Source organism: Lissotriton helveticus, chromosome 1_2, assembly GCF_964261635.1.
Source record: "Lissotriton helveticus chromosome 1_2, aLisHel1.1, whole genome shotgun sequence".
In the NCBI taxonomy this organism is placed as follows: Eukaryota; Metazoa; Chordata; class Amphibia; order Caudata; family Salamandridae; genus Lissotriton; species Lissotriton helveticus.
Window position 1 is genome coordinate 200,368,441 of NC_136058.1, and position 17,589 is coordinate 200,386,029.

At 44.6% G+C, this 17,589-nt stretch overlaps 1 protein-coding gene across 8 annotated transcripts in view; it reads right to left on the reverse strand.

Annotated features, from left to right (window-relative positions):
• ELAVL4 (ELAV like RNA binding protein 4) overlaps positions 1 to 17,589 on the reverse strand; it is a 441,663-nt gene that overhangs the window by 2,453 nt on the left and 421,621 nt on the right. For all 8 annotated transcript variants that reach the window (XM_078671368.1, XM_078671335.1, XM_078671319.1 and 5 more), the window contains 3 exons: positions 12,142 to 12,367; positions 4,980 to 5,018; positions 1 to 290 (listed from right to left, as the gene is read on the reverse strand). The exon at positions 1 to 290 is cut by the window's left edge and continues 2,453 nt beyond it. In XM_078671368.1, coding sequence (XP_078527494.1) covers positions 1 to 290; positions 4,980 to 5,018; positions 12,142 to 12,367 — 555 coding nt within the window. The remainder of the gene's footprint in view (positions 291 to 4,979; positions 5,019 to 12,141; positions 12,368 to 17,589) is intronic.

Consider the following 17,589-nt stretch of genomic DNA (forward strand, 5'->3'; position numbering starts at 1 on the left):
GCAGCACTCGGTCTCCCAGGCGATATCCATTAAGGCTGGCGATTGCCATAGCAGCTTCATCATAGTTGGTCATGGTGACAAAGCCAAATCCTTTGCACTTGTTGGTGTTGAAGTCGCGTATTACTTTGACATTGTTGACTGCTCCAAAGGGGCCAAAGAGCTGCCACAACACACTTTCATCTGAGTCTGGAGACAGGTTGTAGACAAAGATGCACCACCCAGTTCCTGTGTGACCAGGAATATTCATTCCAACAAGACTTGTCATCCCGTCAATTGTGATTGGAGAAAACCTGTTCAAATATATAAAAAGGATAGCTTCCATTATTTTATGAAAAAGGCACAAAAAAACATACAAAATGCCAAAAAACGTGATACTACTTTTTAAGTTTATTATTCATTGTATAGGATCAAAAACAAAAGAAAAACAACATCTCCAGAAACAGTGTCGTAAAAATGTTAATGATTTGAAGTAACCACAAACAATTTCAGATTGAGTTGTACTTCGGCAAATAGAGAGTGGGGCCATAGAGATGGGCTGGATTAGAATCTCAAAGTTGCTATGAAATGAGGCGTCATTACGCCCCTACCAAATGCACTGCAAAATACGCCACTTTGGCCAACTAGTGTGCTTAATTACTCCAACTTTAATCAAGTTTCATTCTCATTGTACTCCCCATGTTTCTCCGTGATTTTCAAAATGAATTTAGTAATATAAATCCCCACAAGGAATCATGCGCCAATTTTCATGCTTCTTAAAGTTCGAACAGTGCCTCTCCGGACCTCATGTAAGAACCTGACAAATGCGTGATTCATCAATGGCTTTAAGAAGCATGAAAATTGGCGCATGATTCCTTGTGGGGATTTACATTACTAAATTCATTTTGAAAATCACGGAGAAACATGGGGAGTACAATGAGAATGAAACTTGATTAAAGTTGGAGTAATTAAACACACTAGTTGGCCAAAGTGGCGTATTTTGCAGTGCATTTGGTAGGGGCGTAATGACGCCTCATTTCATAGCAACTTTGATGTTCCAAGTGCCGCCTGGGCAAGGCACGATCCAAGTTGCACGCACACCTTGAAAAATAGTTGACCGAACATTATTGAAACCGGGGTGCATCCCGTACCATTAGATGTATGTACTGGATTAGAATCTGTCAGCAATCCTGATTTCTGGAAGTACAAAGTGATGGTGAGGGTTCGCATGTGAAGGGCAGCTCGACGGGTTTCTGACAGGACAGAAAAGTGTCTATCCCCGCAGATTACACAGCTATATGTGGAAATGGTGAACAGGAGTCTCTGGGGACAGTAATGGTTCCTATGCCACTTGTAAAGGTAGGATCAGCTGTACAGCTATGGAGGCAGAGTGAGATATTTGTGAGTTGCTCAGAGATTCTTAAACCTGATTCTACGTCTCACCAGAAGAGAGTAGGGAGAGGGTGAAGTGGCCTCTTGTCAATAGGCCTGTGATGGTTGGCCACCATTGTTATGGACTTTCTGAATGCAATCTGTTTGCAGTTTAATTGTTAATACAGATGTTGGCGTAGTCCATCTTTGTGTTTGGCCCACTGAGGATGTGCATGTGTTGCCTTATCTGAAGGACATATTTGTCACTGCACTGATTTTAATGTTCATAGAGAAGTCATGAACCAGGAGTTAAACTGAAAAACGACCCCTTGCCTGTGGTTGCAAGTATATCTCTCAGGCTACCAGCAGCGCTGCTTCGGTTCCATTACTATGGCAGAATATTGACTTGTAGACATCTGTATTTAATTGCTCCTCAATGGGAACAAGAAAACTGCCTCCAGTGTTTTTAATTGACTATGGAGAGTGGCGATGTGGCTGTTATTTATAAGATTGTTAAGGGTTCAAAAGATGGTTTATTGAGAAGAGGTAAGAGTTTAGCAGTCTTGAAGGCTTTAGCAATGGAGCCATTGTTTAGAAAGGAGTGATGACTACAGCCACAGGTATGGTTTTAAAGTCAGTTCTTTCTTTAGCTACAAATGCACTAATTTCATTATCAGGGTCCTGAAAAGTAAGAGGGCACTGGTAAATGGCTTTCTTGTTCAGCAGTTGTTGGTCCAAAGGCAGCAATGACGGTTGGCGTCAAGATTCAGACGTTGAGATTGGTGTCTGTTGACCTGGACACATCCAACTGGGTGGCAGGTCCACAAAAACAAATTCAGTTTAGACCAGAGGTTGGTTAAGTGGAGAAGTTGATGAACCTTAGCTTGTAGACCATCTGGATGGGCCATAGTATAATTTGGGTTTTGGTCATCATGGCTTGTCGAGTTGGAGTACAATTAGATCATTTTAGATGTGAAAAGACAGTTCTGTTCAGAGTGAGACCCGTATAAAGTGGGCTACCAAATAGAGTAGATAGTTTGCAGAATTACGTTAGTATTGGGTCAGGAGTCAAGTAAAGATTTGGAGGCCATAAGTGAACTGATACAAATTACACGTTAATATACAGCATGTTACAGTGTGGCTTAGGGATTTGAACATGAGAGCTTGTCATTCACAGGAGGTTCAACCATGCAGCTGGGTCTTTCTTGCAACAAGTGTATTAAAGTGCAGTTGGGAGTCATTGTGGAGCTTTAGGAATTCAGCATATGGGTGCAAATTGGGGGAGAAACCTTCAAGGTGCATGTTCTAAGGCCATTATTGTATGTTAGGGTCAGGATCGTAGCTAGTGAGGTGTACAAATACCACGGTTGTGTGGCTCATTTTGATATGTGGGAAGCATCCATTAATCGAGGAGCTGTATTAATGAATGGCACTTTAGGCTTAACTGCTTGTAATCTGCTCACTCATATATGGCACACCTTCATTTTGTAACAGGAGACCTACAGACTCCATAAGCTGAAAACCATGGGTGATAAGAATCTGTCTTGGAGAATCTTGAAGGTCAACAGAAAGAATAATGACAGGGATAAACTGGTGGAGGAGTATGGTGTCAGGAAGAAGGATTGTGCTAGTAAAAGGTTATTGTTCTTGTGCTTTATGAAGATCTGATATGTGGTAGAAAGAAGACCCACCAATGCACACTCTGTGATGGAATGTTCTTTGTCGACCACATGGACTTGAAAACATCTCTTTAAAAACACAGCAAGATCTACCTTCAACTTAATCTGGATGCCCCTGAATATTTCCTAAAGGATACATCATCTGCAATTCTGCAACTAACTCGAGGCCCCTCCCTCTATCAAATTTCTACCAACCCCCTCCTCTAACCTGCAGCTCATTATTACTCTTCTCAGCTACATAGTTATTCATATACGCATAAAGATGCTTTTTCTACTTCTGAACCTCTTTTCTTTTGCTCATGGCTCTTCCTTATTACCACTGCCGTACTTTGACATCATTGTAAGTCCCTAGGTCCTTCTGTTTCTTCGAGTTTTTTCTAAATTCACTAAAAGTGTTAAGCTAAAACTCTGTATTTGACCACGTCAAGAGCAGTCAAATAGTGGAGCAGTCCAAGGATGTAGAGGGTGATTAAAGCAAAGACTTGTATTGTGTTGTCTAAAAGTTAACAATGATAATGTCTGTGCTAAAAAAAACTGTAAAGGAGGAGTGGTAATCATTGAAAAGAAGGAAGTTGTTTAGATAAGCCAAAGGTTAGGAGGAAAGTCTGCCATTTCAAATAGTGTCCTGAGGGAGAGTAAATGGGTGATGTGCCAATGGTTGCTTAGTCCTGCTCGGCTAGATGCTATTGATTGAGTGGGGTGAAGGCAAGAGACTCTGTGATAAGGTCCTTTCATAATATGTATATATCAATGTATTTGGAAATTGCACAAACTCCAGTAAATGCTTCATGACACAAATTAAATCAATCTAGGCTGAAATTACCACATTTTGGTGATAAAGGGGGGGATAATATTGCGATACTGTGCAATGCCTTCCAGTGAGGTCAGTCTATCGAAGAGGTGGACTTTAAAGGTCAAGATGTGTACTGTTTCTGGGATTTTCAGGGTGAAAATAGGGTCAACCATAACTAGTTGGAGAGTATGGCCAGTGTTGAGTCTGATTTGCCGAAGTTGTCTACATAACAAAAGCAGTTGCTAATAAATTGGCTCTGAATAAATTGTTAATGAGAACAGGTTTCTGACTGATTTAAAATAATGCACATGAAGGTCATGGGAATTAACCAAAGGCAGAGGTATGACGGTGCATGGGTGCAGGTATATTCTGAACAAAACGAGGACGGCAACAATACAAAATACATTTTGACTGTGCATCCATACAGAAAATATGCCTTTGGCAAATATTCATAGTACACTTGACAAACTATGAAAATCAACAATACAATTTATTTTAAACAAAATTTAATTAGATGATTTTATAAAATGAAAAAACCAAAGCAAATTTGTAGTCAGCCAACGAACAGTTGTTAAATCCGTAAAAACTAAAGGAAGAGAGACTAAGGTGCAAACGGTGACACTCTTGGAATTATTGTCATAAACTACAGCACCATGAAGGACAGTGATTGGTTTCTAGCCACAGGCTACTGATGACAATTACATTTCCCGGCAGAACTGCTAAAACTATCACCTTTGTAATTAGCGGAATATCCTTTTAATAATTCTGATTCCAATGAAAGTCGCCAGCAGCTAAATTCTTGCATTAAAAATGCAAAACAATTGCTTCCACAGTGCTTGTGAAATGCTTTTATGAATGTGCCACTAATAATTGTTTCAGTTTTCAAAACTGGTTGAAAAAATTCATTTTTATGTTCAAATGTTAATACAATTGTCACTGTTGCACCTTAATCACTCCCCCACCCAAAGCTTACCAAAATATAAAATAAGAAAAAGACAAATCTGTGGACTTGTCAAAGAAATAAAATCAAGTGGCGCTCAAACGTAAAATGGCAGAAAAACAAAAGAATTAAAGATGAAATCGAGATAGAGTTAAAGAGAAAATGATATCCCCATTCTGTGCCAATGCGGACATCTGGCAGTCAGCAGATTTCTAATTACCTTTTTACGCCATAAGCCATATTAAGCAAATTGTCCAGCCTGAAAAATAGAAGGAGGGTCTCTGGGTTAATGTCTCACAGATGGCAAGATTACTCAACGGAACTATCAACAAAAATGTACCATTTCAACAGAAGAAATATTTCAACAACACTCGGCATCAACGTTAGGACCATCAGTCAGTACAGTGCCGCAAAGGTCTCTCTCTCAGTTTTAAAATGGCGTTTTGTCCACCATACCCATATTCAGATTTAAAACAACCCACATAATCAGCCCTTCTTTGTGCAAAGATATTCCCTTCTAATCAATGAGGAAAATTGCTTCGGAGCTAAAATATTTAATCAGAAATCAAGAATTGTCAACTTTAAATGACTATAGAAAGAAAGGTTTAATCACTCCCAGTTTACAGAAATCAGATTTATTGTCTCTGAACTCTAGGCTTGATTGCACATAATTTATTATGTAAGGGAAAGCAGGCGTTCTGTGTCCCTTTAAAGGAGACACACAGTAAAAGACTTCATTGTAGGTTTTCCAATCCTACCAGAGATTATCAAACAAAAGGACAGTCTAAAAGCATTAATTCTTGTCATTGTTGAAAAAGTAAAACTGGGTACCAACACTAGGGGGCAGATCTACAAGTAGGTGCTGCTACGCGGCACCGCAAGCCCTTTGGCTGCGCCACGCTGAGGAACTTTAAGTGCACAAGACATATCTACAATGATATACTCCTCTGCGCTAGCGCACAAACAGCTGCCATGCACCGGCACCCTTGCACCATGGTACAAGGATGCCTGTGCCATGGGGAGATTGTTTTGTGCAGGAAGGGGCACCTCCCTGCACAAAAACAATCACTATATGCAATTTCCTCTTTCAATGCGTGCTGTAGAATGCAGCACACATTGAAAATGGGAAAAATGAGGAGAAATGAAAACATTTCTCCTCGTTGTCTGTCTATACCACCCCTAGGGTGGTGTAGCAAACTGAAGCATTTCCAGGTTTACGATTTCACAAAATCTGGAAATGTGTCTTGTTCCATGGGTGTTGCTTGGGAACACCCACAGCAACACCGATGGAATGCCCCTTTCACGCAAAGTGCTGCGTGTAAAGGGGCCATATTTACAAGGACAGGAAAAGCCACGTAGGGTGGGTTTTCCTGTCCTTGTAAATATGGGGCAAAGAAATGCGCTGCCAGTGTGTCAAAGAAAGTGACGTATTGGCAGCGCAACGGGCTTGTAATCTGCCCCTAGATTTTTTTTTTTCACTGGAGGGCCCCTTTGTCCTACTGGTATAGTACTAGTTATATCAAGTGGTGTTAAAGTGGCGCTAAACGCTTGCTGAATCACTGCATTGTATTTCCCTATGGAAGGTGCTTTACTTTTTAGATCCCAGTGCTCAGATAGTGGCCTTAACAATGTCCGCAGTAGTGCACCACCGCACATCACTGAGTGAATGCACATGGACGTCGTTTGGGGGTAGTCAGGGGTCGCAGCTGCGACCTCCAGCTTGCTTCCTGTGTGAATTTACTATTGGTATATATATAGAACTCTAACCACTAGTATATGTAGTAGACCTTTGTACTTACTACCATTCCTATGTGACTTTAGAGTTTTTCTGTTTGTATCTCTTCCTTGAATGACTTTACAACTTGTACATGTGCAATTTTTTCCTGTTTTTATCTCTACCTTGAGTGACTTTACACCTTGTACATTTGCACATTTTTTTTCTGTTTGTATCTCTTATGCAACTCATGTAATCCAAAGTCCTTATGTAACGCAACTGGTTGTTTTGTAAAGCGCTCTGACACTTTCGGGTAATGTTCGCGCTATAGAAAATCGCACTAAATAAATAAAATAAAAAAATGGGAGGCAAACCTTTTGTACCCTCTCAGGCTAGGGGTCGCAAAGGAAGCGCGAGGAGTAGCAGGGAGCAAGCTAGATGACTCAGCTGCGACCCCTGACCACCCCAAAAGACATCCATGTAAATGCACCCTGCAAATTGTAAGGTCTGCATTGCATAACTTGCAACCGATGACAGCAAGGCATACGCCTATATGCAGTGGGCCGGACCACATTTGCTTTGCAGAAAACCATGAGAATTGCAGCTGTTCCCATGCTGTAAAGAAGAGAGGTCCAACCCAACTTTTGCGCAGGCCTGAAGGCCTCACCGGACCGAAGAACGATGCAGTCACCAACTGTTGAAGCATCACCTCCACATGGGACAGCCCTCACTGGGTGGAGGAACGCTGCTGTCACCGACTGTCAAAGGATCTCCTTCACATGGGACAGCCCTCACTGGGTGGAGGAACGCTGCTGTCACCGACTGTCAAAGGATCTCCTCCACATGGGACAGCCCTCACTGGGTGGAGGAACGCTGCTGTCACCGACTGTCAAAGGATCCCCTTCACATGGGACGGCCCTCACTGGGTGGAGGAACGCGGCTGTCACCGACTGTCAAAGGATCTCCTCCACATGGGACAGTCCTCATTGGGTGGAGGAACGCTGCTGTCACCGACTGTCACAGGATCTCCTCCACATGGGACAGCCCTCACTGGGTGGAGGAACGCTGCTGTCACGACTGTCAAAGGATCACCTCCACATGGGACGGCCCTCACTGAGTGGAGGAACGCTGCTGTCACCGACAGTCAAAGGATCTCCTCCACATGGGACAGTCCTCATTGGGTGGAGGAACGCTGCTGTCACCGACTGTCACAGGATCTCCTCCACGTGAGACGGGTCTCACTGGGTGGAGGAACGCTGCTGTCACTGACTGTCAAAGGACCTCCTCCACATGGGACGGCCCTCACTGGGTGGAGGAACGCTGCTGTCACCGACTGTCAAAGGATCTCCTCCACATGGGACGGCCCTCACTGGGTGGAGGAACGCTGCTGTCACCGACTGTCAAAGGATCTCCTCCACATGGGACAGTCCTCATTGGGTGGAGGAACGCTGCTGTCACCGACTGTCAAAGGATCTCCTCCACATGGGACAGTCCTCATTGGGTGGAGGAACGCTGCTGTCACCGACTGTCACAGGATCTCCTCCACATGGGACAGCCCTCACTGGGTGGAGGAACGCTGCTGTCACCGACTGTCAAAGGATCACCTCCACATGGGACGGCCCTCACTGAGTGGAGGAACGCTGCTGTCACCGACTGTCAAAGGATCTCCTCCACATGGGACAGTCCTCATTGGGTGGAGGAACGCTGCTGTCACCGACTGTCACAGGATCTCCTCCACGTGAGACAGGTCTCACTGGGTGGAGGAACGCTGCTGTCACTGACTGTCAAAGGACCTCCTAAACATGGGACGGCCCTCACTGGGTGGAGGAACGCTGCTGTCACCGACTGTCAAAGGATCTCCTCCACATGGGACGGCCCTCACTGGGTGGAGGAACGCTGCTGTCACCGACTGTCAAAGGATCTCCTCCACATGGGACAGTCCTCATTGGGTGGAGGAACGCTGCTGTCACCGACTGTCAAAGGATCTCCTCCACATGGGACGGCCCTCACTGGGTGGAGGAACGCTGCTGTCACCGACTGTCAAAGGATCTCCTCCACATGGGACAGTCCTCATTGGGTGGAGGAACGCTGCTGTCACCGACTGTCACAGGATCTCCTCCACATGGGACAGCCCTCACTGGGTGGAGAAACGCTGCTGTCACCGACTGTCAAAGGATCACCTCCACATGGGACGGCCCTTACTGAGTGGAGGAACGCTGCTGTCACCGACTGTCAAAGGATCTCCTCCACATGGGACAGTCCTCCTTGGGTGGAGGAACGCTGCTGTCACCGACTGTCACAGGATCTCCTCCACGTGAGACGGGTCTCACTGGGTGGAGGAACGCTGCTGTCACCGACTGTCACAGGATCTCCTCCACATGAGACGGGTCTCACTGGGTGGAGGAAAGCTGCTGTCGCCGACTGTCAAAGGATCTCCTCCACATGGGACAGCCCTCACTGGGTGGAGGAACGCTGCTGTCACCGACTGTCAAAGGATCTCCTCCACATGGGACAGCCCTCACTGGGTGGAGGAACGCTGCTGTCACCGACTCACAAAGGATCTCCTCCACATGAGACAGCCCTCACTGGGTGGAGGAATGCTGCTGTCACCAGCTGTCAAAGGATCTCCTTCACATGGGACAGCCCTCACTGGGTGGAGGAACGCTGCTGTCACCGACTGTCAAAGGACCTCCTCCACATGGGACGGCCCTCACTGGGTGGAGGAACGCTGCTGTCACCGACTGTCAAAGGATCTCCTCCACATGGGACAGCCCTCACTGGGTGGAGGAACGCTGCTGTCACCGGATCTCCTCCACATGGGACAGCCCTCACTGGGTGGAGGAACGCTGCTGTCACCGACTGTCAAAGGATCTCCTCCACATGGGACAGCCCTCACTGGGTGGAGGAACGCTGCTGTCACCGGACCTCCTCCACATGGGACGGCCCTCACTGGGTGGAGGAACGCTGCTGTCACCGACTGTCAAAGGACCTCCTCCACATGGGACGGCCCTCACTGGGTGGAGGAACGCTGCTGTCACCGACAGTCAAAGGATCTCCTCCACATGAGACGGGTCTCATTGGGTGGAGGATGCAAGCAGGGACTGACTCTCAAAGCATCGCTTCCACAAGAAACCCTCGAGGCACTTTCACAGCCTTCAAGTCTCCCTGTCAGTGCTGGAGGCACGTGCTTCTGGTAGGGCATTCAGTCCGACCCAGTATGTAGTGTCTGCAAAACAATGGCGTACACCACGCACCCCTTACTTAATCTGGACTCTTGTTACAGAACACATGTCTATTCCCTACAGTCAATGCTTCAGGCCATACCTACAAGCCTGCAGTATCTGGAATACAACACATGTGAGGTTGTCTCATCCTGTTTGGAAGAACAGAAATCGAAGTAAGTGCCTGTCTATTATCCACATTTCCAACAGGCCTGAAATTCCCTGGAAACTAGTCATGCTCGCTGGATTAAAGGTGAGGCGAGCACTGAAAGAGCACTGTAAAACTATTTTCTTCTAAAAAAAGTTTTTACATTCCAGCTTGTGCTTTGCTGAAAATTACGGATATTTTTATTAACACCCCTGGAGTTATGGCCTATATAAAACAGAAGCAACAGTATAGCATTCAGCCAATCAGATGGCATTTTTGGAAGGACCCTACTGAAATACATCAAATGTAAGTGGAGTCAATTTACCCCATGGCTTAGGTGCGCACATATAAACAGCGAGATTAATTATATTCATAATTTATGTTGTATACCCCGATAATTGGTTGATAGATGAGTTGTTGTTTCTGTTTCCCACCTCAGTGGCGTTCCTTTCAGTGACCTCAAAAGGATGCTGTCCTAGGCCACCCCGGAACTGAAGGCGTGACAGAGATCTACCTCACTGGTTTCCAAGTGCAGCCAGGTGGTAAAGATCCGGCTGCTTCTTCCACAGACAACCAGACCACGGTTGAGTCAGGAGAATGCCTGTAGACTAACCTCAGACCTTAAGGCGCCCACACACAAATCTGGTGATGTGCTATGGTTTCTAAACCTGGGCAGATGCAAAGATGATTCTTTGCGTGCGTGCATTTATTTAGATCACCAACACGCAGGAGCAAACCATACAGTGGAGTTTGTAATTGTTTAGCAAATTTTCCTCTATCCTACTTTGAACTTGGGTCAATAAACAATAAGGGAAGGATTCTCCAATACTCTGCTGATCAAATTCCCATAACCCCCCAATGTGTGGTTCTCTCTTCTCCTTGGCCAGGCAGTGCAGCATACTACAAACTGCACTGTACTGGGGGTCTTTGATGACACCCCTCTCTGGTGGCTAACGCAGCAGTGCCGCCCTCTTTCAAGGCTATCTTTAGAGCTTCAATGCACCCTGTGGGACTTTGCACAGTGGGAGCTCCAAGGGCTCATTCTACATTTCAGCTTAAGTCTATGTCCATGTTACATTTGGGTTTAAAGCCTTTCTGCATCTCCTCCACCCCATGAAGATGGCTTCTTGCCATTGTGCATTGCCAGCGTGTCTATGGAGTCCCTGCTGGAGGAAAAGAGACGTCTTTGCTTGAGTTCAAAGGGGAGTAGGGTTCTCTTCCGCTCAGAGTACCGGCGATTGATAATTCCAGAGGTTATCAGAGGACGGAAAGCGTCCGACCTCCCATCCTCGCTTTCATATTCCTTCTGATAATTATGAAACTCCATTTTGCCATACATCTGTGGCAGGAAAACTTGTGTTGAGGGCACCAAGCGCTGTATTGTGTGATAAAATATCATTTTTATTTGTAAATGCCAAAAATGTAACCTTATCATGTCAAAGTGAGATGCTCAGTCAAGTCTGCTTTGATAAAAAATGTGGACAATTAGTAGCGGTATAAAATAAAAACCAAAGAAGGCACATTTCATTCCCACACTACATAGCTACAGTAATAAAAATTATTCTCTCAGCTTGAATTCTCGTTTTCAGAATGAATTAACCATTAAAAAAATCATACAGCAAAACCTATGCTGGTGCTGTTAAACACCTTCACACATACCGAGCTCTGCTTCTCTGAAAGACATACTATATGTCGAATAAAATAGCTCCTGCCATACATTATAAGGATATTGCAAGTCACTGAGGAGTTCTGCAACCATGTAGAGGAAAAAAAAGGGCCGAAGGCAGAGTTTCTTATAAGGTAATGGAGCTCTGAGGTTACTTGCAATGTCCTTTTAATGTACGACAGAGGGTATTTTATTCCTTATAATACGTGGCACACCATCTATCACGTGAAAAAATATGCTGTGGCTCAGAATGAGTAAGAACAAGCATATAAGTGTCTATCTTTCCACGAATAACCTACAGGCAAAAAACAGGTTGCCACATATATCTCCTTCAGTTAATTTCTGAAGAACAGATCGAAAGGTCTAGTCAGTTCTTGTTTCCCTTGTTTAAAATTTGGCTGTAATTGTGCTACGATACCTGCCCTTCACCCTTGCTGATGGCTGTGGCAGCAGGCATTTTGACGCCAGAACCCAAGTTTTTACAGTTGAGCTGTTATGCCATTTCGTTATTACAGGTGACTAGAGAGGTCCCAATTCGACTGTAACAAGGACATTTGAAACTGGCTATTATACAGGAATTGTAGGCTCCCATGCATCATATATGTATACAGCACACCCGTCTCTGGTTCTTACCTGAATCTTTGGGCCTGGTGGTGCAGCGGGCCGGGGTAGCGTCTGTTGGGAGATTGGTACAGCTGCGAGAGGAGCGCTTGACTTGTTTTCTGGCTGGGGTTGTTGGCAAACTTCACAGTAATTGGTTCTGTAGCACCACTAGGCTTCTGACCATTAAGTCCCTTTATGGCTTCTTCTGCTTCTATCCTCTTATCAAAACGGATGAATCCCACTCCCCGCGACACACCTGGGGATAGGAGGAAAGACACCTTTAGCACAGTTTCATGAAGGTACAACAGTCTACAAAACACCAAGGACTGTCAATGGAGGGCGAAGGTTCAGATGTGGCAGCACAGATTGAAAAACTGGACTACTTTCGAACAGTATTCCTTCACTGACGGATAGGAGGCACATGCGCTAAAGTGATAAGAGTCTTAAAGTGATAAAAATATTTAGAAATTATTTTTTTCCCAACATGCTGAAGTTGTGCACAGTTTTAATCTGGTATTTTTATAAAAGTCTGAAATTCATGCATTAAAGTACACAAATACACGCTGATGTGTTTATATTTGTACTGCAGCATGTGAATTGCTGTTCTAATTATCAGAACATGCAAAATTGTTTATCACAAATAATGTGTTTTAAGGTAATACTTCTGTCTGTGTTGAAACCCAAATTTGTACATTTCACAAATCGTTTTGGACAGTAGTCCAACCATCGCTATGGAAACCTACGTTTATACAGTAACGTAAATGCATCTTCTGTAGGACTTGAACGTACAGTACCACAATCGTGTTAGACGTGTACATAAAGAAATGTGTGCACACAGTACCACAACTCCTATCTGTAAAATCACAGATGCATCAATGGCAACTCTACTGCAATGATACAATATTGTGGAATGAAACAAAACAGTTCTGTGTACAGAAATACAAATGTAATACTGTCAAAATTGTGCTCAGTAACACTTGTTTTAACAGCAATAATTGTGTGCACAGTAACAGAAGTGATGCCGCCTTATAACAAGAATTGTCGCAGCAATATTTGTTTACCATTTGTGTTAATGAGCGAAAAGTGCAACTGTACAATTTGTGTCCGTCCAAAATAAGAGCAAAGACAACAAAACGTGTGTTAGAACGAACAAATACACACACAGGAGTTAAGCGTACATAAATAATTAAAGTTCCATAGTAATTAATGTTCTAAAAATAGAGGTATCATAAGTTACTATACGTTCGTCCTGCAGATCATATATGAAGAAGCAGGTTATCCTTTCCAGCTGTGTTTCCCTTCAATATGTTCATTAATAGCAAACCTTTTAAAAGATTTTTTTTCATAATCTTCACCTATAATCGAAAAGAATCTCATTTAACTGCTTAGCGTGGCCTGCCGGCACTTGTACCCGCAAGGCGTGCCATCTCACATGGTGCCATCGTGTGCCACATATAATTGGCTCTCGTCACATGGTTTCCCTGTGAAGAGCTGATACCACACAGAGGCACAGAGCGAGCCGGAAAGACCTGAAAAGAGTGGGGGCATATTTACAAAAGAATGGTGGAGTGCTGCGCTAAGCCAACATAGCTAACGCAGCCCTCCGCCGTTCTGAAAACGCAGGGATGTACCATATTCAAAACAATATGGTGCATCCCAGTGTGATCCCTAGTGCAGGCGCTGTACACAGCTGCCTAGTGCCTGCGTTGAGGGAATGATTGTTTATGTGCAAGAAGGTGTCATTCATGGTGTTTTGCTGTTTCTTTTTGTGTTGCACAATGCAGCACACATAGAAACTGCAAAAACAAGGAGAAATAAAGCATTTCTCCTCGCTTCGCCATGTTAAGACCAGGTTTTTCTGGTCTTAATTTTGGAGCTGCCTCCTCTTTATGTCATCCTTGTAAATATGGGGCACCGTCAATATCAATGTGTGTTGCAGTCGAACGCGCACCGCAACACCCCATTCACGCTAAATGTAGCGTGAAAGGGTGTTTTATTTACAAGGCAGCGTTAAGTGGCTTAACGCTGCCTTGTAAATAAGGGGAAGCCCCTAATGGCACAGGAACATTGATAAAAGTGATGTTCCTGTGGTGATAGGGGCTTGTAAAAATGCCCCTGGGTTTCTCACTAGAGCTTGGAGGCTTTTGGTGGCTGACCTACATGCGGGGTTTTACAACCTCCCATGGACATAGACGATAGACTCAGAGGTCTTTGTTATTTTTTGTTTTTGTTGCAGGTGGGCTCTAAGCTTCCTACTCGATGGCTGTTCAGGTGGTGATGGGCTCAAAGCACCGCCTTCCACTCCAGACATGCCTATTCAAGAAGCTTCCCTCTCTCACATGTACAATTATTTTTCAAAGTTGGAAGGTCTACATCTCTCACTTAGTTTCCAGATTTTGCCAGAGGGCGTTCCTGTGTCATGTGCTTTTCTTCAACTTTAAGTACAGCAGTTAAAAAAAACACAGCCTCGGCTCATTCCCCCAATTCATAAGTGACACCTCACTGTAGCAAATATTCAGTGTTGAGATAAAGGTCTCGGTAAATAGTGAAGCTACTCAAAGAAATCACGTGTTTTTGTACACTGTACACACAAGAAGTGTGCATGTGCGTGGCACAACACAAGCATGGGTACAAAATGACACAGGTTTGAGAAACAGTGCAAGAGAGAACCTTGTGGTTGGATGCTACAAATAAACAGGCATTGTTTTCATTGTTATTGTCGTCAGGCTGGTTAAGAGTCTACACAGCACAAGTAAGCATACAGATACATCACTGTGCTTTCTTGGAACAGAGCCATGATCAAAGCATATACACCAGCACTGATCTCAGAGGCCAGAAAGGAGGGACGCCTCATGAGAACAAAACCCCTGCCTACAATGGAAACCGGTGGAAATGTAAAAAGCAACATCAAATGAATATGTCCTTGTGTAATGTAACTGATTCATGAAAAGTGCTCCAAAACCTTAAGGTCGAATTTGTGCTATATAAAACTGCAAAAAAAACACACAAAAAAACACTAAAACATACACTAAAGTTAAAAACGTAAATTAAAACAAAAACATATAATACAACATCAACCCAAACAAGTTCAAGATAGACCAGGAGTAACAAAAACGAAGCATTTAACATTTATGAAATCCAATGGCTATGTAGCTACAATTAAGATTACCGAGCCACGGTAGGTTAATATATAGGCCCACGCATATTTGCTGTTGTTGTCTCCTACAAGCATGAAAAACACCCAGTGGTGTAATGTCTTTCAGCACAAAGCCACAGAAAGATGCAAACAACATTCTTAAGGAAGCCTGCACCAACAAATTAATGAGCAAAGGTAAGGGCCCACGTCATCACTTCGACTTCAATGTGTCCATGAAGTCAAGAAGCATTGGTCACTGGACAAGAACTGGTACTTCGTCCATCGGTCCGACCTATGGAATTTGTCCGAGCATGCCATAGCCATAATGTCACTCTCATGGTGACTCCAGACCTCTGCCCACGGGTTCCACGCTATTACTAACCATGTGCACGGGAAGTTGCAAGCAAAGTCTTATACGTACTGCTGTGCAAGACACAATGTCACTATCCTGCACATAAAAGCACAGCCGAGTGCAAAGCTGTGGCCCCGCTTCAGTCCTTTCAATAGTGGGTAGATGCAAGGACATGGGTGATGAGAGAGAAAGTTCGGGTGGTGATGGTAATTTGGGTACACGAATCAGACATTCCGGATTCAGGCAAACTAGTCAGACTGGCTGCTTACACTGAACATTGCTTCATCAAGAAACATACTGTGAACAGTAACCACAAGTCCAAAAGGGTTACTCATTTTTCTCTACTGCCTCAAACCAAGAGACCTTTGTGACGACCCGCAAAGAAATGCCACAAGCTGGTGGTGGGCTTGTGGTAAATGTCATCTTAGATGACGGCAGCTGGATGCTGGCAGCACAGACATTCTGATCACACAGATGCAGAGGGCCCACTTGGTGGGAGGCCTGTGAAAAGAAAGATCACACACCCAGCCCCTAGACAGCTTACAACCCGCTCTGTGAGGTTCAATGGCCTTTGTGGTGCATGCAGAGCAAATTCCACAGGCATCAGGTGCCACCAAGAAAATAAGACTGGGCGATTTTGAGGGGGTCCTGCTCATCCCCATACCATAGTTTGGTACATCAGGGAAAAGGGTCTTTAGGGTCCAGGTCCACTCCCTGCTTACCTCAGGCAGCTGAGTAGCTGCCCTCTCTCTTACCCTCTCACCACTCCTTTGCAGCATGCACAGCCCCTCAGTGTGCTTAATAACTTTTATCATGTTCTCAATTAGAAATGGGAGCATTACCAATCAGATGTGTAGGTCTGGAAACTCTTGATTCTCAGTTTGTTACACTGTACTGGTATTACTGCCATACTGTGCATGTCAAAATCGTCACTGGTGCTCGAATGAGACCAAAGGGTGGTGCTGCAATCGACTGTGCTTGTCCAGCAGAACTGCTCAATTCCTGCTAGGGTGCAAAGGCAATCAGTTAGACGTTGCTGCTTCTGACTCGAGTACACACCGGATCCATGATCTACCAGCTTGTTCCTGACTCTCTCCTTGATTTCAATTCAGCATCCCGAAATCCTCTGTTGACTGCGTGAGAATGATGGAGCCGTACTGCGGAGCCGTACTACAAAAAAAGGTCAGGCTGGATGCTTTAGCCAAGTAGTTGCAACACCGACCTGAGGTGCATGGGTGGAGATGGCAGCTGTAAGACCAGAAAGCCTGATCCTACCTCTGAGATGCTGGGTGCCAGACAACGGTTCAATGGCAGAAGAGAGAGGAGCATCCCAAAGTATGTCTCTGTGCACATTTGCACATGTGCCTTTGGGGTCAAGTGTGTGCGCTAACATGCTTCAGCATCACAGTAGCATTACATGCTACAATTCCTTAAAACGCTAAAATCTGAAAGGAGGCAAAGATTGTAAGACACAAATGGTGGTGAGGACATTGAACAATTAAAACATTTCTTGCTGTGGACATTTTAATACTATCCCTGGAATCTTTTATAAGGTTCTCTGCTTCATTAAAGGAGCAGCTTGTGGTGAGTGGGAGGGTTAACAACTAGCTCATATTTCTTAGATTTGACCTTTCTTTGGGATTTGCCATTACCTACAAAAAGGCTATAAACAGAATAAAACAGCTGGGTTGCAAGGATGCCTAAATCATTCTCTCCTTGCCAAGCTGTGCAGCTAGTGCTGTCTTCGCCTTTACCTTCCACGCAGAGGAGAGTAAGTGCATGAGAGCCTGAAGCAATGAGCCTCCCTTGTGGGAGAAGCTCCCCCAAACATCTGCCGGTAGCCTGAAGCGAGTACGCTGCCCACAGGTAGCACCCTGGGAGACGACTTGCGCAGTACATCCGGCCTGTTGTGCTACGAAAAATGAAGATGCCTCTGAGCAGGCCACTTAAATAATTATACTGATGCCCAACTAGCTCAAGCTGCTGACAC